The sequence below is a fragment of the Cucumis melo genome, chromosome 3, assembly GCF_025177605.1.
Source record: "Cucumis melo cultivar AY chromosome 3, USDA_Cmelo_AY_1.0, whole genome shotgun sequence".
Classification (NCBI taxonomy): domain Eukaryota; kingdom Viridiplantae; phylum Streptophyta; class Magnoliopsida; order Cucurbitales; family Cucurbitaceae; genus Cucumis; species Cucumis melo.
This window is the reverse complement of record NC_066859.1, coordinates 30,451,173-30,476,538: the sequence shown is the minus strand read 5'-3', so window position 1 is coordinate 30,476,538 and position 25,366 is coordinate 30,451,173. Positions and strand designations below refer to the sequence as shown.

The 25,366-nt window shown below is 34.2% G+C and overlaps 4 protein-coding genes and 1 non-coding gene across 8 annotated transcripts; 2 read left to right on the top strand and 3 right to left on the bottom strand.

Moving 5' to 3' along the window:
- Positions 1 to 1,718: 1,718 nt before the first annotated feature.
- Positions 1,719 to 10,581, bottom strand: LOC103487762 (probable pre-mRNA-splicing factor ATP-dependent RNA helicase DEAH4). Of its 3 annotated transcripts, XM_008446214.3 has the most exons (17): positions 10,217 to 10,581; positions 9,959 to 10,051; positions 9,750 to 9,854; positions 9,121 to 9,338; positions 8,823 to 8,875; positions 8,449 to 8,565; positions 7,686 to 7,777; positions 7,513 to 7,599; positions 6,222 to 6,436; positions 6,046 to 6,138; positions 5,546 to 5,669; positions 4,676 to 4,823; positions 4,178 to 4,247; positions 2,730 to 2,890; positions 2,387 to 2,562; positions 2,093 to 2,282; positions 1,719 to 2,002 (listed from the first exon to the last, which is right to left on the bottom strand). In XM_008446214.3, the coding sequence occupies exons 1-16, from the start codon at positions 10,414 to 10,416 to the stop codon at positions 2,129 to 2,131; spliced, it is 2,106 nt and encodes a 701-aa protein (XP_008444436.1). In that variant the 5' UTR covers positions 10,417 to 10,581; the 3' UTR covers positions 1,719 to 2,002; positions 2,093 to 2,128. The 3 variants fall into 3 exon arrangements, with proteins under 3 accessions (XP_008444436.1, XP_008444435.1, XP_016900062.1); XM_008446213.3 differs by having other exon boundaries at positions 1,719 to 2,282; positions 10,217 to 10,580; XM_017044573.2 differs by having other exon boundaries at positions 1,719 to 2,282; positions 9,750 to 9,871; positions 10,217 to 10,273.
- A 981-nt stretch (positions 10,582 to 11,562) lies between these two features.
- LOC103487763 (nucleolar GTP-binding protein 1-like) lies at positions 11,563 to 14,958 on the top strand. The gene is made up of 4 exons (XM_008446216.2): positions 11,563 to 11,661; positions 11,776 to 11,838; positions 12,317 to 14,366; positions 14,701 to 14,958. The coding sequence occupies exon 3, from the start codon at positions 12,325 to 12,327 to the stop codon at positions 14,353 to 14,355; it is 2,031 nt and encodes a 676-aa protein (XP_008444438.1). The 5' UTR covers positions 11,563 to 11,661; positions 11,776 to 11,838; positions 12,317 to 12,324; the 3' UTR covers positions 14,356 to 14,366; positions 14,701 to 14,958.
- Positions 14,959 to 16,226: 1,268 nt separating this feature from the next.
- LOC103487764 (uncharacterized) lies at positions 16,227 to 18,550 on the top strand. Its single transcript, XM_008446217.3, has 3 exons — positions 16,227 to 16,449; positions 16,550 to 16,616; positions 17,353 to 18,550. Exon 3 carries the CDS (start codon positions 17,354 to 17,356, stop codon positions 18,428 to 18,430), a length of 1,077 nt encoding a protein of 358 aa, XP_008444439.1. The 5' UTR covers positions 16,227 to 16,449; positions 16,550 to 16,616; position 17,353; the 3' UTR covers positions 18,431 to 18,550.
- Positions 18,551 to 19,233: 683 nt separating this feature from the next.
- Positions 19,234 to 19,306, bottom strand: TRNAK-CUU (transfer RNA lysine (anticodon CUU)). Its single transcript has one exon. It is a non-coding gene; the product is annotated as a tRNA-Lys (tRNA).
- Positions 19,307 to 19,584: 278 nt separating this feature from the next.
- LOC103487768 (U-box domain-containing protein 45-like) lies at positions 19,585 to 24,593 on the bottom strand. Of its 2 annotated transcripts, none has more exons than XM_008446224.3 (6): positions 24,342 to 24,593; positions 23,348 to 23,444; positions 22,554 to 22,739; positions 22,246 to 22,353; positions 20,993 to 22,164; positions 19,585 to 20,544 (listed from the first exon to the last, which is right to left on the bottom strand). In XM_008446224.3, the coding sequence occupies exons 2-6, from the start codon at positions 23,396 to 23,398 to the stop codon at positions 19,719 to 19,721; spliced, it is 2,343 nt and encodes a 780-aa protein (XP_008444446.1). In that variant the 5' UTR covers positions 23,399 to 23,444; positions 24,342 to 24,593; the 3' UTR covers positions 19,585 to 19,718. The 2 variants fall into 2 exon arrangements, with proteins under 2 accessions (XP_008444446.1, XP_008444447.1); XM_008446225.3 differs by lacking the exon at positions 24,342 to 24,593 and adding an exon at positions 24,166 to 24,334.
- Between the last annotated feature and the right edge of the window lie 773 nt (positions 24,594 to 25,366).

The following is a 25,366-nucleotide window of genomic DNA, read 5'->3' as shown; positions in this document are numbered from 1 at the left end:
GTTTGACAAAATATGAATTTTGTTTATGGAAGACCACAAAATCTTTTGTCTCTCTCTTTCCCTCATAAATAGATCCCATCATTTATTTGTAAAATAAATAAATCTCATCAAACTACCACTCTCACCTCGCGTGCTCTGTCACGTGGTCTCCAGGCTAGAAAATATGTTTTTTCCCCTTCCCACTCCCTCAAAAATTTCAATAAAAATAATCTAAACGCCAAACTTCAAAAAAATACTATACCTTCGTACTCATAAAAGTTGTTAAAAGTATACTCACAAATGATAAAAATCGAACTCTCAAATTTAGATAATCGGTGCAATTTATATAATTACGCAAGTTCAAGCCATAATTTTAAGTTTTAAAAATTTTAAGAGTACGATAACAATTTTTACAATTTCTATTTGTTTTATTTGCCTACTTCCCATCTTTGAGTTCTCTTAAGAACTAAATCTCATCATTTATTTTGAAAATTTTCAATTTTAATTTTTAATTTATATACATTTAATAAATCTTAAATTTAATCCTAAGCTTGATAAAACAATTATTATTATTTTCATGTAAGCCTAAGTTTATAATTAAAATGCTAATAAATAATTTGAACAATGTAAATCTCAGAGAACATTGGTTTCCCTCCACAACCAAATTTTAAAAAACCAATTTCAAAATTATTTTTTTAAAAAATGGCCAATTATAATTGATATTTACTAAGTTCAATGTTAAGAATATTCATTCAATTGATTGATATGCTTTAACTTTTAAATTAATTTGGCGTTCAAACCTTAAAAACAAACAAACAAACAAAATTGTTTAGGTCAGGTGTTTCATCTAAATCCCTACCATTTTTTTAAAATCACGTGAATGACTAAAATAAATAAATTAAAAAGAATGGAAGCAGATTCTATTATTTTTCATGAAATAATAATTTTTTCTGCCTTCCAACTTTCACACTCTTCCCTCCATGTTATTTTTCTCATATTCTGTCACCAAACAAATCCACGAAATTAATGCTATTATAATTATTATGTGAAACAACAAGATGTAGCTTTAAAAGCACTTCATTATAAATAAATAAATAAGCTTTAAATGCACGTAAAAACATACAGACAATTTGGTAATGGTTCCTATGTTCCTTGTAACTATCTTGAAATCGAATCCAGACTTTAACAATATCTAAAATAGAAATCAATTTTCAAATTTTAAATTGATATAAATGTAATGAACAAATCACAAAAACCAAAAACACAATCGTACAATCAAACTTATTTATAAAAAAACGAGCCCTCAACTTTTAACGGTGTTGTAGCTAAACTTCATATTTACATCATTGTAGAAATTGTAATAATTAAATAAGTTTGACAAGTTTTTTTAGTTCAACAATTATGGGGATAAAGAATTCAACTTTCGACCTATATGATAGAAGATCATGCAAATTACCATTATTTTGACCAACTATGATAAGTTTGAAAGTCTAAATTTAACATTCGAGGGCGATGAAAAGTTTGAAGGTATAATTGAAACTACCACCATCTTTAAAGATAGCTTGTGTCATCTGTCTATTGCAAATGTATGAATATAAAATCAAAAGTAAAGAAAATACCAAATGGAAGAATGAATAGCATTCCGCCATACCCAATGATACCTTTGCTTGATTACAGCCACTTCCTTCCAGTGACTGCGTTTCATAGCTACTCCTTGAAATGAAAAGCTAAGAACATCGTTTTTGAAAAAATGCTATATTTAGTAATTTCTTTAGCATTTATAGCTTTCTTTCGACTTTCTTACGAGAACAATCAATCAGGTTCATACAATACATTAAACTATTGTCAGATGTTAAACCTCTTAGAATGGTTGCTAACCTAAACATAAACTAGTCAAAACATATGGCTCGACTAAGAGGTTTGAGGTTATTATGGTCCACCTCACATGTTGTCGAAACAATGCACTTGCACTAACCTGTCTTCCTCATGCTTCGAAGAAACTGTGGAAAACCGGTGGGTGAACCTGAAAAGGGAGCAACAGGCAGAAGCAGCCACAAGTGCGGTCAATTTGCTCAGGTTTCCCATGTTTCACAATGTTAGAGAAATAACTCACCAGCATGCATCAGTCTTGCTGTTTGATCACACAGTGTCACTTCTTCCCTCTCCGTGCAAGAAACCGTTCTCGAGCAGCTAGAATTTTGTTTTCATGGCCATCAAGAGTCAATTTAGTGTTAGCATCCTCTTTCTTTGGAGAGTTTTTAATGCCCTCTATTGTCCCACTCGTAAGATCAGCACTGCCACCACTGTTAAGGGGAGAAGAAAACTACTGAGATCGTCCACGAGCAAACTTCAATTTATAGAAAAACAATTGATAGACAAGAGATGGAATCAAGTGAAAACGGCTTACCTTAATTTGTTTACATTTAGATTCTTAACCTTGTTTAATATCGGCATTACCCAATCAACCTGTACTGCACAGACGTTGCGCATATAAGGTCGAGATGTTGTAATGAGCTCATGGTACACAACATAGTCGGCAAATTTCCCGTCTTCATCTGGCTTCATAACAGACGAGGGATGCACCTATAATAGAGACTTTCAGTTCAGATAACTGGCAAACAATGAAGCTGGAATTGGTTGAGCATTCAGCAAAAAAGAATATTTGAACCACATAAAGAATTTACCTCTTGATGCGAAGCCTAGTTTAAAAAACATATACTGTATTACAAAAGTGCACTTCAACAATGTACCTGAACGACTTGGGGCTTAAAACTAAGAGTTCGATAGCCATTGTGATGAATCATTCTCTCTGCAAGTTGATTGGCATAACCTACACATAAAGCCTTCCTCAAATTCCAGTATTCTGCTTGACTCTCCTTTTGGTTTCTGAATGACCATACGTCCAATGATCCTGTGTTTCACTAGAACAATTAGGAAACTAGACGGAATGATCTTAATTATACCTCTGGAAGAAAAGAAAAGAATAACTAAATAAAATGAGAAAAAAACAGATATCATGCCATTTTCGGATATCCTTACACAGCCACCAAAATCATGTGTAGACTACGAGAATTTCAATACGTTAAACCAAGACTCAGGTTTGGGTGGTTCCCATGCATTGGAAATTGAGGTAGCCACCTTAAAATTGAAGATAACAATTAAGTTGAACCAACTACTTGAGACATTATAACATCCAACTTTCCTGAGATAATAGCCAAGGCAAAGGCAACAAGTTTCTTGACTGATGTATTAATCCATCATTTCAAGCTTCATGAACTTGGAAAGATGGTCAGGTGCTTAGAACATTGGAGGAAAAAAAAAACGCCAAAGATTAATAGATAGCATAAATGTTTGTCAGATATATAAAGGAAAGGAAACATGTCACTAAAAAACCCAAGGAGTGACAAACAAACTTCACAAGTTGTTAGGTGATATAATTGCTGTTTTGGATTTTTTGCTAAAGTACATGGAGGGTCTTTATATCCAGTTGTTTGGGTAAATGATCTGTTTAGTTGCCTTGGGGATCTTCTTGGTTTACTGTTAGCTTTGTGTTGCTTATTGGTCCTTTTTCCATTCAAGCTCTCGTAACTTATTTGTAATTTTTTATTTCATGAAGGATTTTTTTTCCTCTTTAAATAAAAAACACACACACACAAACTTGACTTATTTAAATGTTCTGCTTCGGCGTGGTGACTGGTGAAAACCTCAATAATTCCCCATTCAGGCATAAGATCTTGGCTCTTCCTCAAAAGATGGCCTCTTGGCTGTTAGCCTGTTAACAATAGCATAAAAAAGGTCCTTCGTACTCCCAAGTCCCAGGGAAGACAATCTGTAGCTTGAAAAAGTTGAGAATTTTCTTAAACAGATAACTAGCTATAGAACTCATAAAAAACATAATCTGGAGCCTTCATGATTGTCTTTACAGTTTTTACCGAAGGATTTCTTGATTAAACTTCGTAATATATTAAATTTAATAATTCAAGTAGCCATCCGGGACATCCATCACTATGATTGCTGAACTCAAAACTAGTAGATTCCAAATATTAAAATCAAATAAAAATTCATTTTCCAACCAAACTGGGAACTTTAAGACTGTCACATTTCACGCCATCCTTTGTGCCATCTTTCCTAAACCAGAGACTGGAAGGCCAATATTTTCATATCTATTTTTGAAATAAAAAGCAGAAATAATACCAACCTTTGGCTATTTTCTGCATTATTTGACACAGTTGTTTCCGTACATCTTTGACAAACAACATCCCTCTTACCTGCAATAGTAAGTTTTGACAGTTAATTTCTGACCATTATTTATTTATTTACTTTCCAAAGAAATGAGGTTGGTTCCCAACTATTTATTTACTTTCATTCTACGTTGTTTTGTTTTGTTTTTATTCATAGGGAACATGAAAATCGTTAGAAGCCATCGCATTATAAAAATAGATAAGTTTTATCTATCCTATTTTTACAGGCAAACAAAGCATGTCGAAAAGTAAACTAACCTGTTTTAAACTGCTAAGAAAAACACCACAGGATTTCGAAGTGGCATGATCTAATTTAAAATTTTCACCTAATTGTACAGTCCTTAAAAATTTCACTCCCATAGCACGTACAAGCCATATGGTTTGGTTATTAATTTCTATCTTACAGATAATACTTAGCATGAATACGATTTCAGAATCAGAATACTTGAACTTGCCTGCAAATCATGGTCTTTGCACCAATTAACATCATAATTCTTTTGATCCCAGAGCTCAAAAATCTGTAGCAATTGGATGTGGTCACCCCATCCTGAGCCATCAGGAAGGTTCAAGGACCTGTGCTTCCTCTTCTTATCAGCATTCTTTCTACAGGGAAAACAGGTATATCATCACTGAGAACATCAAAGACCAGACATGCTCACTTCATTAATGCCGAGTAACAAACGGTCATAAGAATATGACATGAGGCTGAGTATAAACTCATACATTCTATTGTTATTGTGTAGGTTTTATTCTACATATTCAATGAAAAAAAATGTAGGGATCAGCACCTATCTTAATATTAAGAATGATACTTCAAGAAAATCTAAAAGTTAATGGTCTCACACAATTTTATAAGATGAAGTTCTAATGACACTTGAAAACAATGATGGACCCTCCATAAGCAGGGAAACGGCTAAGATTTTAATGGCCAAACAGTACAATCAGAAACTAAGCAGTGTACATGAATATATGTAGTTCCGATGATAGTTATTGTTCTAAGTTGTGATGAATGGCCGTGAGACAAATTGTGAGGTTGTATAACTATTTCGTTGACACTACAAAGTACAAACTAATTTGTATAAAAATGGCTCAGTGGATTCTAACAAATTGAGAACAAAGGAAGTTAAAATTGGGTGGAATGAGAAAATTAAAAAAAATGAGGATACATTTGCTCCTAAATAAACTATGAAATAAAATATGAATTACGTTATAGAAGTTAGGGACTTCAAATCAAATTAGATCAACCGGTTGTAGATAGCCTGTGATAATAACTAATAAGTCTACAGACGGACAGAATTCAAATTAATTTTGTACTGACAATATACCTGTGACCAGGAAGCAAGGTTGTTTCGGCAGATAACATTGCAACAACAGTCAAAGCCTGGGATATGCAGCCATACTCATTTGCCTCTATCAAGGTTCGTGAGAGTGAAGGTTCTAATGGAAGCTCTACAGAAGAGATCATAAAAAGTAGCACCAAAACTGATTAATTGTTTGTCCTACATTTAGATATCCAAATAGAGTTAATAAGAAAGAGAAATAATTGCATGATTCTCTTTTATCCTGTACATCAATTAGTTATTAAACAAAAGAACTTGTACACCAAAAATGCAACATAAAGCACTGAAGCTTGCTCAGAATCTTAATCCAACAATGATAGAAATAGATAAAACATCAGTACACTGTCATCCATTTTTACCAAACACACACATCTAAATTACAAGACTCTTGCAACCATAATCATGAAATTTTAAGAATGTACCGTGTATGACTTCATAAGCACAAAATGAACTAACTAGATAGAGGTAGTTACTGAGAGTGGTACCAGCCATTGTTTGCCCAATTCTAGTAATAGATCCATTTTCATCAATAGCATCAATAAGATATAGTTGCTTCAATGCATCTTCTAAAGATTCGGCTGCCAAAAGCAGTTAGATTTAGTTATTATATTCAGCTGTGCTCAAGAAACATTCTAGAGCTCATATCGATACCAATACTTACAAGTTGGTGGATCAAGAAAATCAAATTTGAGAATATCTATATCTGGAAGGTCCAATGATTTCAAATAAAGAACGCTACCAGCAAGAGAAGATCGTTGGATCTCAGGAACTGTTACATCCAATAACTCCTCTTGATAGTCCATGGAAGTGTACATCCTGTAGCACTTCCCCGGACGTGTTCTTCCAGCTCGCCCGGCACGTTGATTTGCTTGCACTCTATGTCCAAGACATAAAGCTTAAGATAAGGAAACCAATACATGATCATTTACACAAATTCAGCAAATGCAAATTGTACAAAGTCTACCACTGGCAACCCTCATTCCAAGTTAGGAAAATACAAAAAGGGGTTCTAACCAGAGATGAGTGAATATAAAATACAGTTCCAAAAAGAACTGTTGAGCCTACACCAAGTAGCAGGTACAAAACTAGTTACTACCGCCAAAAAAATAGAGAGACAGAGAAGCTTTCCCCATAAGGAAAAGCTCTGTTAGCCAAAGTAACTTAGCTCTGTCCAAAATGAATGATGTCCTCTTGAGAGAGTGGCCGGCTTGGTTGGAATGTTATTAGGAACAGGAGCAAAGCAACAGATCACCCAGAAGGAAATCCTCAAAGTTGAGGGCCATGAGCAGATAAAAAGTAGATAAGATCAAGTTCGCGCTTTTACATATAGCAATAAGTGTGTAGAAATGCAATGGGATGTCCTATCACACCCATTTGCAAAGATAGTTCCTTGTCCTTGATGTCTTAAAAAATAAACTTGAAACATAAGGAACCAGAATTCCAACTTCATTAGTTTTCCACGGGCATTAACCCCCAAGGGAGGCCTTCGGAGAAATCCAAAAGTAGCCACAAGAGATTTGGACTTCACATTTGGCTGATCATTAGACCTTTACTGTTGTATATTGCATTGAGATCAGGGAGAGCAGAAGAAAAGGATTCATAATTTGGTATTTCACCATTCCCCATCGTGATCTTGATACTATATGGCAAAACCAACTCACAGATACAAGAGATTTTCCAGAGGCTTTGGAACCAATTATTACCCAAAGAGGCACCAAACTTTGCCACCAGTCTTAAAATATATAAACAAATTAATAAGAGGGAATTTTAAATGAAAAATTCCAGGATGATCATATATGCAGGCAAATTCTAGCATGTCAGCAAAGAGTGTAGAAAGGCAAAAAACAATGACAGCCATCTTTTTTCTTTATGAGAAGCATAACTTCCATTAAGAGCTAACTTTAAAACATTCCAATGAGAGAGCTTAATAGTCAGTGAAGTGGTATACGTACTTGCTAATTTGTACAACATCGAGGGAGTACATGCCAGTTGATGGGTTGTATTGCCGTTGCTTGACATAACCAGAATCAATGACATACCTATGTGTACATACTTATCGTTGAGATGCAGCTTAATATGAATTAAAAATAAAAAACTTCCAAAGAAATTTACCTAATTTACTTACACAACACCATCAACAGTCAAAGAAGTTTCAGCAATATTGGTTGCTGCAATAAATCTCCTACAATTTGGAGGTGGACAACTGAATACCCGCACCTGGGTGGTAAAGATGATGTGTCAGACATAATGTACCATGCAAACTGAACGGCTCCTTCATGTAGCATCTACATCACTTCTTCTTATGCCTCTCTTACTTCTAAATAAAAATTACTAAGATCGAATTTGGTAGCAGTTTTGTATGATATCAAAAATGTTGAAGGATTAACTATCAAGTAAACCCCAGGGAGGAGAATAATAAGAAATCCAAGAATGATGAAGGTAAATGCTACCAGTGGAGGCACAATCATATGTGATAAACTAAGGTCAAGAAAATGAAGGCACGTGGGCTTATCAATCTCCTACTCTTCTCCCTAAACCAAGGTTAAGTATATAAAATAAAATATTATATCAATCAATGGATGTTTACAGCAATGCAAGAGAAAACGAGATCCTACTTGAAAATTAAAATTACACAGTAACTGCCCAAAAGAAAGTACCAAAATTTGTGTATGTTTGGGAGATTTTCTTCAAATTATTTTACATTTTTATTTAAGAACATATTAAAGAACGATGAATAGGTGGTTTGTAAACATCCTGCCTAGTATTTTTATTTACAAGTTTTGAGAACTCTACAATAGCCCATATTTTATGTTTTTAGACCGGTAATAAATAAAGAATTCAACCTTGCCTCAACCAATTTTCTAAGTGAAATAAAATAGTTTACTTGCCTGCAGTTCTGGTGGCAATGAACCATGAAGAGGAAGAATTATAGCATCCATGCAAGATCCTTCTTCCAGGCTATAAACTTTTTCCTCCAGCTTTGATACTAACTTCTCTATATCATCCTTCAAAAATGAATTGTTTTAATGAAAGAAACAATTAGCTGAGAATAAATGCCTAATGCCCTACAGAGTTTCAAGAATATAAATTAGTTTTATCTAGCTCAATTGGAGGCCTTTCCTTTAGGTTTTCTCTATCTTTTGTGGGCCCTCTTTCTGGTATGCCCTTTATTCTTTCACCCCCAAAAAATACAAATATATATAAAAGCTTGGTTATTTACTTTAGAGCAAGAGAAAAACAAAAATTATTGAAACAAAAGTACCTGTCCAGTCAAGAAAATGAGAACATCCCCTTCTGGTTCTTTGGTGTGTATATCTAGCAAGTAGTCAATGCAACTTCTTCAGTATTTAACTAAGAAACTAAAAGTGGATAGAAATAATTGATACATGGGAATATTAAACCTAGAGCCCTTCTAGAGCTTTTTGTTAAGTGAATGCGATGAGGAAAAAAGCTCTACAGAGGATGTAAAAAATTAGGCCTAGATGATTATTGTGAAAAACCAACTTTTATAGATAAGAATTAAAATCACAAAATAAATTAGATGAAAATTGCAATCATACCAATAGCTGTTTTTAGACATGATTCAATGTAGCTCTTTGGACGTTCATTGCTATACAATATCTCAACAGGATACAACTTTCCAGGAACTGTCAACACAGGGCAATCAAAAAAGAACTTTGATACTTTGTCCCCGTCAAGGGTTGCTGAAGTGATAAGAACCTTCAAGTGGGAATTACGCATTCTAATTAAACGTTTCATCAACCCCATCAATGTGTCTCTGGAAAGATCATCAAAAAGTTGTGATCATCGTTTAATGTTTAGGTACACATGTGAGGACAAATGAAAGGTGCCACAAACAGCAAAAGAACATAAAATCAATTTAGTTGTACGAACAAGAAGGAAATGCCAAATAATGAGATATAAAACAGTTTTTTTGTAGGATGGCTCGTTCTCAGATCTTCATTTTTCTCCACTCCACCACAATATTCATGGTCTTCACTCATCCCTAACACTATACGTAGTGTGTGATCTGACGTTGGCAGAATGTTAAATTTCATTTGTTTGTTAGGGATGGGTCATTAATCATTTATGTGTCTAAGAATGGGTCATCCGTAAAAAAAAATTAAAAAAAAAAAAAAAAACTCTATGTGATGCGACTGGGCAGGAGTATTCACGAGATGCAACTCACGTATTTAAACTTCTCTCATGAGCCTCGTCCAAAATGATAACTGAATATTGACCAAGCTCAGGATCAGAAAGACTTTCGCGGAGAAGGACTCCATCAGTGAGATATCTGAGCAGTTTACAATCCTACAGTCAGTTGCAAGAAAGCTCGGAATCAAACAAAACAACACAGTAGTACACTAACTTCAAGCCACAGAAGTACATTTCACTTACTTGATTCGAGTTCTTTCCGAGGTTCTGTCCTCAAAACGAATGGCATATCCTACTTCCTCACCAAGCTGAACCCCCAGCTCCTCAGCAACTCGTCTGCCAGTTTAGATAGTCCACAAATTAACTATCTGATCAATTACATTCAGGATTTCCATACATATGACCTCCATTACTTCCACACAAAACACAATGATTACATCTTTCACAGCAGCACCAAATACCAACGCGGTTTGCAATAAAGTAAATAAATTAGGAGTTTACCGAGCAACAGAAACGGCGGCAACACGGCGAGGCTGAGTAACGCCGATAATACCAGACTTTGTGTATCCTCTCCGGTAGAGCATTTGAGAGAGCTGAGTACTCTTCCCTGAGCCTGTCTCTCCAATTATGACTACCACTTGATTCCGCTCCACTGTCTCGATGATTTTCTCCTCGAATTGGAGAATTGGGAGCTGCGCCATTGATAAATCCAAATTGAAATTTGTAAGAAGTTGTAAAATTGCAAGAGCGGAAGCAGATTACGGATTAGAGTTTCAGCTAACTCCGTCCCTTGAAGAGCACTTAGGATTAGAGGGCGCCATAGTTGCGAGGAGCTGACTATACCTAGTGATTTTTTTTATTTTTTTTTCATTTCGATAAATTTATAGCTATTGTAATGGATTGTGTTTGAAATTAAAAATAAATAATAAATAATTAAACAATTTTTAGGATTTCGATTTAATTAGATGAATGGTATAATTTTAATTTTTAAACAAAAATTGAATATATCTTTGTGCTTATAGATGAAAATAATACAAAATTTAAAGTTTGTCAGACGGATCGTTAGCATCCAACTTGAGTTGACTTTGTTACATAATGTAAGAAGTTAATAAGATACATACCTGATGTCCACAAACTCATTGAATTAAACAAAATATAGAATTCACAGCTCTATGCTTCTCTACTACTTTCAAATACAACTTCAAAAGTTTATAATAAAGTGTGAAGTAAATCGATACAGTTCTATATATTTGATACCTAAGGTCTGTTTAGTTTGAGACTGTTATACTTATAGGATGTGTTGTGTAGGGGAGGTAAGAAGAACAATGTGGTTCAAATGCAATGTAGTTAAACAAATCACTCTCATTATTAACAACATGTGAAAGTAATTGTAAATTGGGTAAAACTACTTTTATGGATCTGAAAATCAGTATCAATGTGTTTGGATTGTATTTTAAGTATTTAATTAAAAAAAAAATTAAAGTGTTTGAAAGCTAGTCAAAATAGTTTTTTAAGCATATTTTAAATATTTTTTCACATAATATAGTTCAAACAAAAAATTACTTTTTTCATAAATTTTTATTTTCTTAAGTCATTCTACAGAAAAAAACAAAAACAAGTTTTATTTTATTTAAATAAAAAGAAAGTGGATTTTTTATTTTATTTAAAATTATTTATTTGATTTGATTTTTTTTAAATTGTTATTACAGTTATAAGTAATTTTAATATTTTACCATTTTAAAAAACAATACTATTTTCAAATATATTGACAAGAAAAATTGAGGGTATTATTTATTTAACCCACCTAAGGTAGAATATTTATTAACTTAGCAATCCACGAAGAAAAATAAGTTATTTAAACAAATTAGGGTATTTTAGCAAAACCATATATAAAGTCTCCTAAAACCCTAGTTTCCCTGGGCTCTTCCGACTCTGGATGCAGCTAGGTATTCTTCCCTCATTCACTCTCTACAATTCTCTCAACCCACTCACAAATCCGGTCCCTCGCTGTTTGTCTCTAATCTCCAGTTCTTATCGGTTTTGTTTTTTCGTGTTTGCAGGGAAGGATATCGAATCTACCATTTGAGTTTTCTGACATATCAATCGTGAAAGAAGAAAACAAGGTTTGTTTTGGCTTTCTGGAGTATGACTTATGTTCTTCTTTGGTGTCCTTACGATGTTTATACAAGATTAGTGTTATTCTTTGGTGTCCTTACGATGTTTATACAAGATTAGTGTTATTCTTTGGTGTCCTTACGATGTTTATATAAGATTAGCTAATAATGCATTTGCCGGGAATTTTTTTTCGCGGGTATAGGAATAATTTTATGTTTCGATTTTGCGTTGTTCACTTTTCATCATGGACAAATTTCTTGCTGGTTGGGAATCTCAGTATTCCAATCTTATCTTACTTTTGCGATTTCTATGCAAATTTAAACCGACTCCAAACTATAAACTATCCCCCATGATTTCTTAATAGTTTATAGTCGGCATCTTTCAGTTGTATTGCTGGAGGCTTTAAGTTTTTATGTGGCAATATTTGTATATCGATACCGTTCTTATTTATTTTCTCAATTTCACGTGACTACTGTATTGTTGCAGGCTAAAAAATGGTGCAGTATAACTTCAAGAAGATTACTGTGGTACCCAATGGCAAGGATTTTATTGATATTATTCTGTCCCGTACTCAACGACAAACCCCCACTGTTGTCCACAAGGGTTATGCCATTTCTCGCTTGCGCCAGTTTTATATGAGGAAAGTAAAGTACACTCAGACGAACTTTCATGAAAAGCTCTCTACTATCATTGATGAATTCCCTCGGCTAGATGACATTCATCCTTTTTATGGTGATCTTCTTCATGTTCTCTATAATAAAGATCATTACAAGCTTGCTCTTGGACAGGTTAACACTGCAAGGAACCTCATTAGCAAAATTGCTAAAGACTATGTGAAACTGTTGAAATATGGTGATTCACTCTACCGTTGCAAGTGTCTGAAGGTCGCTGCTCTTGGAAGGATGTGTACTGTGATCAAGAGAATTGGGCCTAGTTTGGCTTACTTAGAGCAGATTAGACAGCACATGGCTAGACTTCCATCAATTGATCCAAATACTAGAACAATCTTAATTTGTGGGTATCCTAACGTTGGTAAGAGCTCATTTATTAACAAGATTACCAGAGCCGATGTTGATGTTCAGCCCTATGCCTTCACAACAAAGTCACTCTTTGTGGGTCACACTGACTATAAGTACTTGAGGTACCAAGTGATTGATACACCGGGGATTTTGGATAGGCCATTTGAAGATCGTAACATCATTGAGATGTGTAGCATTACTGCTTTGGCTCATCTTAGAGCTGCCGTGCTGTTTTTCTTAGACATATCTGGGTCTTGTGGGTATACAATTGCTCAGCAGGCCGCTCTCTTTCATAGTATAAAGTCTCTGTTTATGAACAAACCATTGATTATTGTCTGCAATAAAACTGATTTGCAGCCGCTGGACGGTATATCAGAGGAAGATATGAAATTGGTCAAGGAGATGCAGGCTGAAGCTATGAAAACTGTAATGGGTCAAGGAGGTGAGGCTACAGATGAAGAGGGAGTGTTGCTTACTATGAGCACTTTGACAGAGGAAGGCGTTATTGCTGTTAAGAATGCTGCCTGCCAGAGATTATTAAATCAAAGGGTAGAATTGAAGATAAAATCAAAAAGGATGGATGATTGCTTGAATCGGCTTCATGTGGCAATGCCAAAGCCTCGGGATCAGAAGGAAAGACCAATATGCATACCTGCGGCTGTGTTGGAAGCCAGGGAAAAACAAGAAGGAGAGAAGCAAATTAGGAAAACCGAGAAGGATTTGGAAGAAGAGAATGGTGGTGCCGGCGTCTATTCTGCCAGTTTAAAGAAGAACTATATCTTAGCCAATGATGAATGGAAAGAAGACATTATGCCTGAAATTATGGATGGACATAATGTGTCTGACTTCATCGATCCTGATATTTTATTTAGACTTGAAGAGTTGGAAAGAGAAGAAGGATTTCGTCAAGCAGAGGAAGCTAAGGACGATTTTGAGATGGATGGTGCTGAATTGACTCCCGAGGAACAAGAAGCTTTAGCTGCGATCAGAAGAAAGAAAAGTGTGCTTATTCAACAACATAGAATCAAGAAAAGCACTGCAGAAAGCCGACCCATCGTACCAAGGAAATTTGATAAAGACCGAGAATACACAACAAAGAGAATGGGGAGACAGCTATCAGTCTTGGGTCTGGATCCTACTTTGGCAGTTAACCGTGCACGTAGTAAATCACGAGGTCGCAAGAGGGAGAGATCTCCTGACAGAGGAGATGCTACTGGCGATAATACTATGGATGTGGATGACGAAACACCAAGTAAGAAGTTACGAATGAGGTCTATGTCCATGTCAAGATCTAGGTCTAGGTCTCGTCCACCAAGTGAGGTTACCCCTGGGGATGGATTCAAGGACTCAGTCCAAAAGGTCAAGGCATTAAAGATTGCGAAGAAATCTGTGAAAAAGAGGAATAAGGATGCTCGCCGTGGTGAGGCAGATAGGGTAATCCCAACATTGAAACCAAAACACTTGTATTCAGGAAAACGCTCTACTGGAAAAACTGACAGGCGTTAGAAATGTTTGAGGTAAATCTTATGCCTTCTTCATACAATTTAACTTTCTCTTATATCATTGCAACAACTTAACTCACCTCATGATTGTTCCATGGAAACGATACAAAAGAAAATTGTCTTATGTTCAGGTTCTGATGATATTCCTAATCCTCCGTGGTTGGGGTAGATTCCTAAAGCGAATTCTTTCATGAATTACATTTTTTTTCCTTCTTCTTCTTCTTCTTCTTCTTCTTCTTATCTTACTGGTCACTGATTGCCCATCTTCTTTATTATTATTATTTTTTATACAATCACAAACACACACATATATATAGTTTTAAGTTCAGTGTATGTTTTCTTTTTGCAGGAATACATTTATTTTCAACCTTTTTGGTGTTTTCTTGTTGTAAAAGGATCTGATGAAGATGTAGATTCCTGCTTTGGCTTGGGGCACAGAGTTATATCTTTATTTTATAGCTTAAGTTTTTATGCAATTTGGAATGATGAATATATTCATTCTCCTTTGAGACTTGGGTGTCTTGTGGTGATGTATTTCACATGATACCAGAAAATTTTTGACCGCTTAGTGTTAAATTCTATTTCGTCTTCTCTTGTTTTCATGGTATATTTTGCTCTTTGTCATTTACAATAATTTATCACAAGTCAATTTACTAACTTGTTAAAAAATAAAACTAACTAATGTTTTTATACATGATAATAAAACCTCATGAATGGTAGCTTTTCCATCATTGTCCAACCTCTTTTCTTAGACGTGTCTTGGTCTTATGTCAATGTTTTATTTCATTTTTTTTATTATTATTTTTGTGAATTTCACATTTATATATATTAGAAGAAGCCAGGAATTGTGAAAAAAAAAAATTAGCCAAATGTTAATGTAAACATAACATAAACAATCATTTAATCAGAAAAGTAATAATAATTTCATTTCTTTTTCTAATATTTTCCTAATTAGGAAATCTAAATGTTTTGTCATGGGACAAATTTTAACCGTACAATTTGCTAAATTGCATAGCGCCATCAAATTTCTTTCTTACTATTTAAGAACGTAAAAACTAATTGAGGAAGTTTATTCTACAATTTCTTTTGTGCATCATATATGATACAACAATTGCTACTTAAATCTTAAATTAAATATAAAGTAATTTGTTTTCATAAATTCCTTTTAGCATTATATTTTCATACCTCTTATGCTTTCAAACATTTATAAAAATTTGAACCAAGAGAAATTTAAGCTAGTAGTAAATACACTTATTTGACCAAATATGAAAGTGAACAAATAGAAAATGGCATAAAGGGAAGACAATCTAAAAATGTATTGTCCTAATGTAATGATTGACAAAAATTTTAAGATATGAAAGGGAAAGGAGAATATTTCTTTTCTTTATATATACAAATAAAATGTCAATGTCACTCATATCATATTTCCATCTTTTTTTTTTTCTTCCTTCAACTAACTTAGTTTATTTGTTGGAATATTTCTAAATAAATAAAATATATTTATAAAATATAGTTAAATTTTAAATCTTATCATTAATAGATAACCGATATAATGTAAAATATTGATATATGTTTATAAATATATCATAAAGAGAAAAATAGTATAAAATTTCAAGTTTTAAAATTTAAATTGACATGTTTTGAATATTATGTACGCGTGTTTGACAACTTTACTAATTCAGGAGAGTTGGGTCGATGGGTAAAAAAATCGACCCTATGTCTAATCTAGCAATAATTAAGCATATCGTTATCCATATTAAGTCAAGTTTTTTACCCAAATACTCACATCTATTAAATAATTTACGTCGGTGATCCGTGTCAACTCGTAGTAGCTTCTTTATAATTAATATTTTATATTGTTAACAAACCACTTCTAATGAATTGTGAGGAAAAAACGCCATAATTTCTTCGTGCAAAAAGAGAAAAACATTGAATAGGGAAAAGTGGGAACAACGAAGAAGAGAGAGTTTCGGTGAGAGACGGTTTCTTCCGCTTAAATGGTGAATCCGCCATTTCATCTTTGGTTACAAATTCATGTTACAATAACCCGCATTCTCCTCCCTTGAATTCTTCTCTGTTGGCGCGCCATCAAACTAAGGTAACTCTCCTGCCATTCAATACTCTTTTGGTACTATATTCATATGAAATGAATCCTCTGAGATTTTAAGTTTCAATTCTTCATTTGGTGTGATGCGAAGTGATTTCGACGGACTCTTGATCGGTCTATATTTGCGAGATTTCGGCGGAGCTTCTTACAAGTTGAAGGTGAGAAATCTTCTACCTCAAACGCGAATTGTGATTTTTTTTCGTGGAAATGATGAAGAGTAATTGAATTGACTTGATCGATGAAAAGCTCCGTGTCCTGTTCGAGCATTCAAATAGATTTTGTTTTGTTTGAAGTACATGTAGACTTAATTTCGTGGAATCGGTTAAAATCGACAAAATTCCTTTGTCTTTTACTTTGAGGTTCACCTAACTAATCTTCTTATTCGGTGATTATTATTAGCAAAACCAACACGTTTGTTTTTTTCTATGCAAGATTTCTGGCCGCTTTCAGATTTACGAAAAGCTTAATGATCGATGTTAATTTTGTTTAATAGTATCGAATAATTTGGTGAATAGACGAATAGATAGAGACTAACTAGAACAGGAAAAATATTAGAAAAGGAAAATACTAATTAGGAAAAATCATAAATCATAATTTTCTTTAACAATAGGAAATTACAGGAATTATCTTCGGATTTTACTTTCCTGACGATTATGTTTTTCTTTCCATAGCAAAAATATCATTATTGTTCACAGAAAAGATAGATGAAGGTAAAATTTGTTTGATGATTATCAAATCTTTCTCACTCTTTCCAATAGATCATTTTACAACATTTGGGCTCGTAGGAAAGTAACTCTAGGTAGGTGGCCACGGAGTTAATCTCTATCTGCTTGACATTAATCTCTACCTGTTGATATGGGCAAATTTTTGTTTGTGTTTTTCTTTAATCTACAGGATGAGTTCTAGACGACGTCCGTTGCAAACCTGTGGAGTTTCATTTCTTGCTGTAGCCCACAGCACGTGCTCAAGAGCTCAGAATCTTGATGGACGGTTGGGTTCAATAACAAGAAAAATGGTTTGGATTGCCAAGCTTATGAACCCTTTGATTTTTCTCCTGAAATATCAGAGCTTATTGGCCCTCTCCTTCATTGATGATCGTTTACTAGCAATCGCAAACATTCTAGAGAAAATTTTTCCTCCATTCAAACTCATTTTCGATAAGATTGACGATCTTCTTCATCTGATTGAAACTTTTCCATCAAAATTTGACGATGCTGTCGACGAGATTCCCTGTTTCAACCAAGTTCTTTTACTAGATTGGACAGTGACCCACGCCATATCTTTGCTCAAGTCCATGATAACCATACTAATGAACTGGGGGAGAGATGTAGCAAGAGAGAAGGAAATTTTGGTCGATATGAACTACAAGGAGAGTCGTAATGGATCTGAATCAACTGATAAATCTGGATGCTGCTCAGAAGGAATTGTTTCATCTATTTCTGAAACACAACGAGCTTCCATGGATGTGAAAATGAAATCCAATCCCATGAAGGGAAGTTATAAAGAAATTCTGAAGATGGGGATAAATGGGGTACTGAAAGATGATGAAGATTACAAAGAGAATGAAAAGAAGGGAACAAGAGACAAAATCAACGATAAAGAAGACTGCAAAAACGACGAGAATGGCAATTCTAAAGAAGTGGAGAAGGGAATAGAAATGATGGAAGATAAAGAGAGTCACAAAAAGGACGAGAATAATGAGATCCATAAGGCTAATTTGGAAGAATCTGTGGACAAAGCAAAAGGAAACGAAGAGATTCGAGATGATCAAAGCCATAAAAGGATCATAAATAACGAAGAGAAATCAAAAGAAGAAGAAGGGGTGATGGATAATGAAAGTGAAAAGGGGAACAATGGAAGCAGAAAGAATGGCGAGGATGGGATATTGGAATTGTTTGAGAGTGCTTGGCTCATGAAACCAACAATAAAGGGGAAAGGAGACTCGATGCAACGTTCATCTTCATTTTTCTGAACAACTCTCAAGAGTTTGAAGGTTTGCGGTCTTTGCAATGGTTTTTTTGTGTGTGTATATTTTGTACATAGAAATCTTGAATTTAATGCTGTATAAGTGGAATTGTTTTTCTTCTTTTTAGTTTTACACAAGTCTTTAAGGTTTTGTTTTGTTTTAAAATCATAATATACTTAAAATAAGCTCTTTGTTTCATTTTGATGGGGAATAATAAGATTTTGTTAAGCAACTTGAAGTTTAAATTTACTGTAAAGAACATGTTTAATCATTCGTATCAACAAAATGTTTAACTTCAAATATGTATAATTGAAATTGATTTTGAATGTTTAAAAATATATTATAGATAAATTTAAAAGGATAAAAACAATTTTAATAATTTTAAAATAAACTTTGATTATCATCAACAATAAAAGGACAAAAAAAAAGTGTTGAATTTAAGGTCGTAAATTTTCAAGACAATATCGATAAATTTCATCAAAATTAAAGATAGTATGTTACATATAGGAATCAAATCCAACTCTAACTATTAATCTATTCTCATATCATACCTCGATAATATTGAGAACCAAAATTAGTTTTAAATTATTTTTTAAAAATTATATCAATTTAAGTCCAATATGACATCTAGGAAAATATGAAAGGATATTTTTTAGGGCAATAAATCATAGAGTAGCTTCTATTGTTAGTTTTGGAATTATTTCGTTACCAAACATGATAAAATAACAATAATAAACATTCTTTAAATGAATAACAATAATAAACATGCTTTAAATGTTAAAAAAGAAATAGGTATTGGAAAAACTAAACGCCCACCGTGGGGCTCGAACCCACGACCACAAGGTTAAGAGCCTTGCGCTCTACCGACTGAGCTAGACGGGCTTATTGAAATAAGAATAAATATTTACAAATGTAATAAAAACTAAGTTCTAATTCATTTATAGTTCTTAAAAATAAAAGATATAATAATAATGGAAATTTCCTTTTTTTTTTTTTTTGATAGATATTGTAAACATTTTCACGATTTTGTGAATATGTTAGTGTTTGTTCGATATTATTCACATTTTGGGTTTTGATTAATTAGAGGGGTGAAATTAGTGATGAATTTGTGCTTTAATTTGGTATTTGTTTCTATCACAAAAGAAAACGAGTTATGGGAATTAGAAGCCAAAACCTCCATGAATTAATTACACCTGGCCTGTACATCTCATCTTTCTTTCAGATTAAACGAAACCCCCAAAAATTAATAAAGAAAAAGAAAATTAAATTTACATCACCAATGTGCTTTTTATAATCAGCATTGGTACACCGAATAGCTTTTGCTTTTCCACAAAAAGCTCAAAGCTTTTCCCGTTTTTCTTCTTGAGATTGACTTGCACAGTGGCTTTGATTCTGCCATACCCACAGATGTCCCGCTACTCTCCGATTGGTCGGTCGGTATCGGTGTTGGTGTTAGCCTCATTGCTGGTGGTGGTGGTGGTGGTGGTGACGATTCCCGTTGCCGTTGCTCCCTAAACAACATCAGAAGCTTTTGAGCCTTTTCCTTACCTCTCGCTGTCCCGTTCACAGACATCGACACCAACCCGGGGATTACGCCTTCCTGTAGGACCATCTCACTGCACCTCTCATTCCCATTGCACAAAATCAAGAGACAAGCCACTGCTTGTTCCTGCTCAATGGGTTCGCCATTGTCTAATATTGCAGCCAACCCACTGATAAGTTCTGGAGTAGATGACATTTGATCTCTTCCTGATTCACTTGAAGCCAAATTTATCAAGATGGCTATGCACTTTTCGGTCCATGTTCGATCGAGACGGGCGGCAAGAAGGGCTTGAAGTCCCTTGATGATTCCAGAAGAAATCAGGTTGGGAATATTGGAGGGTACAGTTGAGAGATTGTAAAGTGTGTGAAGTGCATCGAGCTTGCATAGTGTTTCGGTATTGGCGTGGAGGAGTTCAGTTAAGAAAGGGACCGCACAACTTGAGCCGATAATTGATTTTGCTTCTTCCAGACAGGAGACATTGAGATAGAGGGCCGTTGCATATCCGTGGGAATTTGGGTTCATAATCATTTCCTCCAACAATGAAATCACCCCTTCTGCCAGCATTATTTCCTTGTTCCTGAGAAAATGTACTTCTAGACATTATATACATATATATAATACACAAAATACACTGAACAGTTAAAGACCAACAACCATATGTCCCCCATCATTTTCCTTTCGTTCCAATCATTACTTGTTCATGATGTTAAAATATATCTAGTTTTACACATTTTCTAAGTCGAGGAAGGCAATGGAACAAGGATAGAATTATGCTCATGAAGAAACTATAAAAGGTAAAGGTAATTAAACTTATTTAATTATTGTACTGCATGATTTTTAATAGCTTACACAGTTTATTAAGAATTGTCAACTTACCAAATAAAAAGAAGTGAAAATCATTGTACTCCTCCAATACATGCAAACTAATGACATGATATGTAATATATAAATATATATATATATAGCAATGAAAATTTATCTGTAGTCTGTAAAATTGAGGCAAAAGGATTGAGAAGGCTACATACCTATCATTGTTGACTGCAAGATTGAAAAGAGCCATTGCTCCACTTTCTTGAGCCTTGGTATTTTGTTCTTGCACAGCTATCTCTAAGTACCGTAGAAGTCCCTGGACAAACCCATTAGCTCCCATAAATATCCTCGCCTCTTCATCATCCTTGAGCAACAGCCTAATTTGCTCCACCATCGCCGACTTTTTCTTCATGTCAGCTTCGTCATTTAAGACTTTCAAATACTGCTCATGCCTAGCGAGCATATTCACATTGGACTCTTCGTCTTCAGCAGAGTTGTCATCAACCACAATTCCTTTGATCTCCTCGGTTACACTATTTTCATCTACTGGAACAACTTTAACATCTTTCACCTTACACGAATCAACAGAGTTCACAGGTGACAAATTTAGAGACTCTTCAGATAATGCGAGCCTCCAGTAATTGAGGTCAAGACTATCTGGAGGTCCATCAGGAACAGGAACTCCATGCTGTTCACACCAGTTTGCAATCAAGCCCTTGACACAGAAATTCGGTGTCAATGAAAGATGAGAGAGTTTCTGTTGAGTTTTCGGGCAGGTGTTATGGCCGTCACTTAACCACTTCTCAATGCAAGTCCTTTCATATGTTTGCCCAGAAGCAATTATGACCGGATCATACATAAGTTGCAATGATATAGGACACCTCAACTCATCAGGTGGAAGGGGAATCTGCTCCAATTTGCGAATTTTTGGCTTCAAAGTAAAAGAACCAATCTTTGTTAGCTGCCTTTCGAAGGCTTGACCATTTCCACCAGGTCCACTGTCATCAAGAGAGCCCTGAACAGTGGGTGAACAAGGTCCAGAACCCTGTGAATCATTGTCATCCGATACTTCGGTTCTAAATAACTTGGAATACTTCCTCATGAGATGCAAAAGATAAGCTACGATTGATTCCTTCCTCTTGTCATCTTCAGTGCGAGACCGGTCAATTAGTTTCTTTAGCGCTCTTCTTTCTGCAAGAGCTGCTCTTGAGGAGTTTATTCCAAGTCTAGTAGCAGCTTGGTGAAAAGCCTCAAGCTCATTGTTGTCAACGGTGTTGTTAAATGTTCGTCCCTGTTGGAGCAATAAAATAATGTCATCACCAACTTGCTTCTCTAAAGGATCGAGGAAAAATTGAGTGCTCCCCAGTTCCTTCATAATCTCCTGAACCTGGCATACAAGTTAGAAGGGTGTCAATAAAGCACAATATTTCCTAACAATCTTACTCAGAAAAACTTGAGGTTATGGTACCTGATAGCCAATTGACTGTGGAACAATATCTTCAACACGTTTAAGGCTATTTTGTAGAGCACTTTTTACCTTCTCAAACTTTAACAGGACAGAGTCCCCGGTTATAGCCTACAACATTCAAACGATATGTTAAGAACCAGAAATTTTACGGTGCTGAAAACCATCGTAAAGTAGTAACAGAAAAGCTCCATGACAACTTCATCATCAACAGGGTTGAAAGTTAATGCTTTTTATGGCATTAGTGGCTCTAAACAACCATAAAGACAGCTATCCTGAATAGGAAAGCTCGATGGATACAATTGTCATACCAAGTAAAGTTTGCTGCTCTCTGTACAATGTTGGAGAGTATTCTTGGCTTTTTCAAGTGCTACATGCAAAGAACATAACGCCTGGATACCAGACTTGCTCCGAGGTCGTGCAGCTTCCAATGAAGGGAATATTGATAATACTTTACAGTATATTGCAGAAAGGGTCTTGCACATTCCTCGATGTAGCTACAATAACGGACAAAACTAGATTACTTCCGTTGTGCCATACTATCAATATTGATTGAAGTATTAGCTTCTAATAAGACCAAGCCAAAAAGCCAATTCTCATTGAACAACTTGAAAAAATCATTCTACAATAAACTAAACGTTTGCCCCTCAGCTGTCCAACCACGCACTTTTTGAAGGCAGTGCAAGAAATTTCAGGTCAATATGAACCCAACCCATACAACAAATGATACATGTAAACACGTATTCAACAAAACCAACTCCAACTAGTTCCTGATTCCTAGAAAACTATTTATGAAAACCCAAACACCACCATCGATTAACAAAATCTTATAAGAGCAAATAAAAAATGAACTGCATAACCGCAGGGTCAACAAAACGATATAGATGGTTTGTGAAAACAGAAGAGAAGATCATGCTAGTCAGAACTTAGAAAGGTTCAAGCAATTCAAAGTAGCTTAAGAGGAGGCAAACCTTTTCAGAAGAAAATTACCGTGGACCAAAGGAAATGAAGGGAAAAATCACAACATATTAACTTATTTCCTCTGGTTGAATGAAATGAAGATTTTTAGCACAATACAACTTTAAAGTTTGTCCATTCAACCTACCTTGGCATCACTAGCAGCAAAAAGATTTTCTTCAACCTCCGAAATATCCATTGTTCAAAAGCTCACTGTTAAAATCAATCCTGAAAGCTTATTTCATCTGCATTGTGAGACAATTATAAAACAATTTTAGAAAAGGCAAAATGAAATTCTCCAACGATAACTAACACAAAAGAAAAAAATATTATAATAAAAGACACTATTATTGATTGAAGCCAACAAAACCATCTATAATTTTTATCCACACGCAAATTAGAAAGCCTACGAGTCAACCTAAACCCTTTTAATAATTGAAATCAAGAATCCATAAAATACAACTTAGGCGTATCAAATTTGTCCTAAACCTCAATTTTCTGAGATAAGTTGCGAGAAAGAAAAGCACAGAACACCAATATGAAGATAGAATGAAAATTAAATAAAAAGAAACAGGATAAAATAGCGAATCAATTATCTCTCAAACGACGACTAGTTCGGAAACCACTGATTGATTTAGACATTTCATCGAACGCTAAAGGAGACAAAATTTGAGAGGGAAACATTAAAATAAATTAACAAACATCTGGAGAGTGCGATAATAGACAAACAGATTCTGATTTAGACATATTTTCAATCAGCTGGAATTGAAGTTTCACAAAACGGTATCTATCTACACCTCAAAAACGTATTTCCGCACAGTAAAAGTTTCAGAATCGGAAAAAAGAATAATATCTCCAAACAAAAATTCCAAAAACGACTTCCTAAACGAAGATCTTAGCAGAAACAATAACCATAGCACCGAAATCATTAAAAATAAACAAAGAAGTAGAGCATCCAATCCGAACCTGGATTACATGAACCAATATAAAAATTCGATGAAGCTGAAAATCTTCAGGAAAATGAATGAAATGAATTTGAGAATTGAAAAGGGAAAAGAATCGACAATCAAGAATCGAATGGGAAAAACAGGAGTTGGAAAGAAAAGAAAAGAAAAGTAGATTTGAAACAGAAAAAAACGTACCAGAAAAAACAGAACCAACGAAAGGGAGGATTCATAAAATAGTATTGATCACAAATTTTTCTCAAGAAACAAACAGAATCAGAAGCACACTATGATCGGCACATTTTCGTTCAATTAATCGTCATCTTCATCCCCACAACAACAAGCAAATATTTTTTTAATAAAAAAAATTATTAAAAATAGGTAAGCAGATTTCTCGGAACGGAGAGAGAAAGAGAAAGGAAAAGAGGATTTATGCTTTTTACTTCCCAATGCCAAAACACGGTTGAATAAAAACAAAAATAACAATATAATAATGATAATAATAATATTATTAATAATACAAATAAAATACAATTTTCTCTTTTTTTTAATTATACCCTATTTTTGCTTCATACTAATAATTCTACGTACTTTTCTCATTATTTAAAAAAAAAAAACAAAAATCACATTTTATCTCTTATACGAACAATCGCTTGAATAAGCGATTTGAATCTCATCGAGCATATGCCAATTTGATTTTAGATATTTTTAGTTCAATATAGTGAACTACAAATTCAAATGATCTATTTTAAGATGTTTTTTTAAGATAATTAAAACTTAAATTTTGGGGTTGATATAGTACCTCTTAAATTATGTTTTTCTATTTTTAAGTAACCACACATAATGTTTTTCTTTTATTTTACAAAATATTCAAGATAAGTATCTTAATTCTAAGTTATAGTTGTCGTTGTTATTTATAATTTATTTTTTCTTTTAAAATTTAGAAATAATTGTTTTAATTTTTGCTATTATTTTGTTAATTAATAGATGAAAAAAATGAATTTTGATATTTGTATGAAGACAGTTAATTGAAGCATATATTGAGGAAATGAATTTTAGGTAACAAAATAATACTAATAAAATTAAAAGGTTGAAGCAATCGATGCCAAAAAAATAATAAGGAATATATGTGAGAGCGGGACTTTTGTTTTATGAGACGGCATTTTTTCTTTTAATTATTTGAAAAGTCAGGTGCCCTTAAGAAATGTACAAAAATTTTGTCC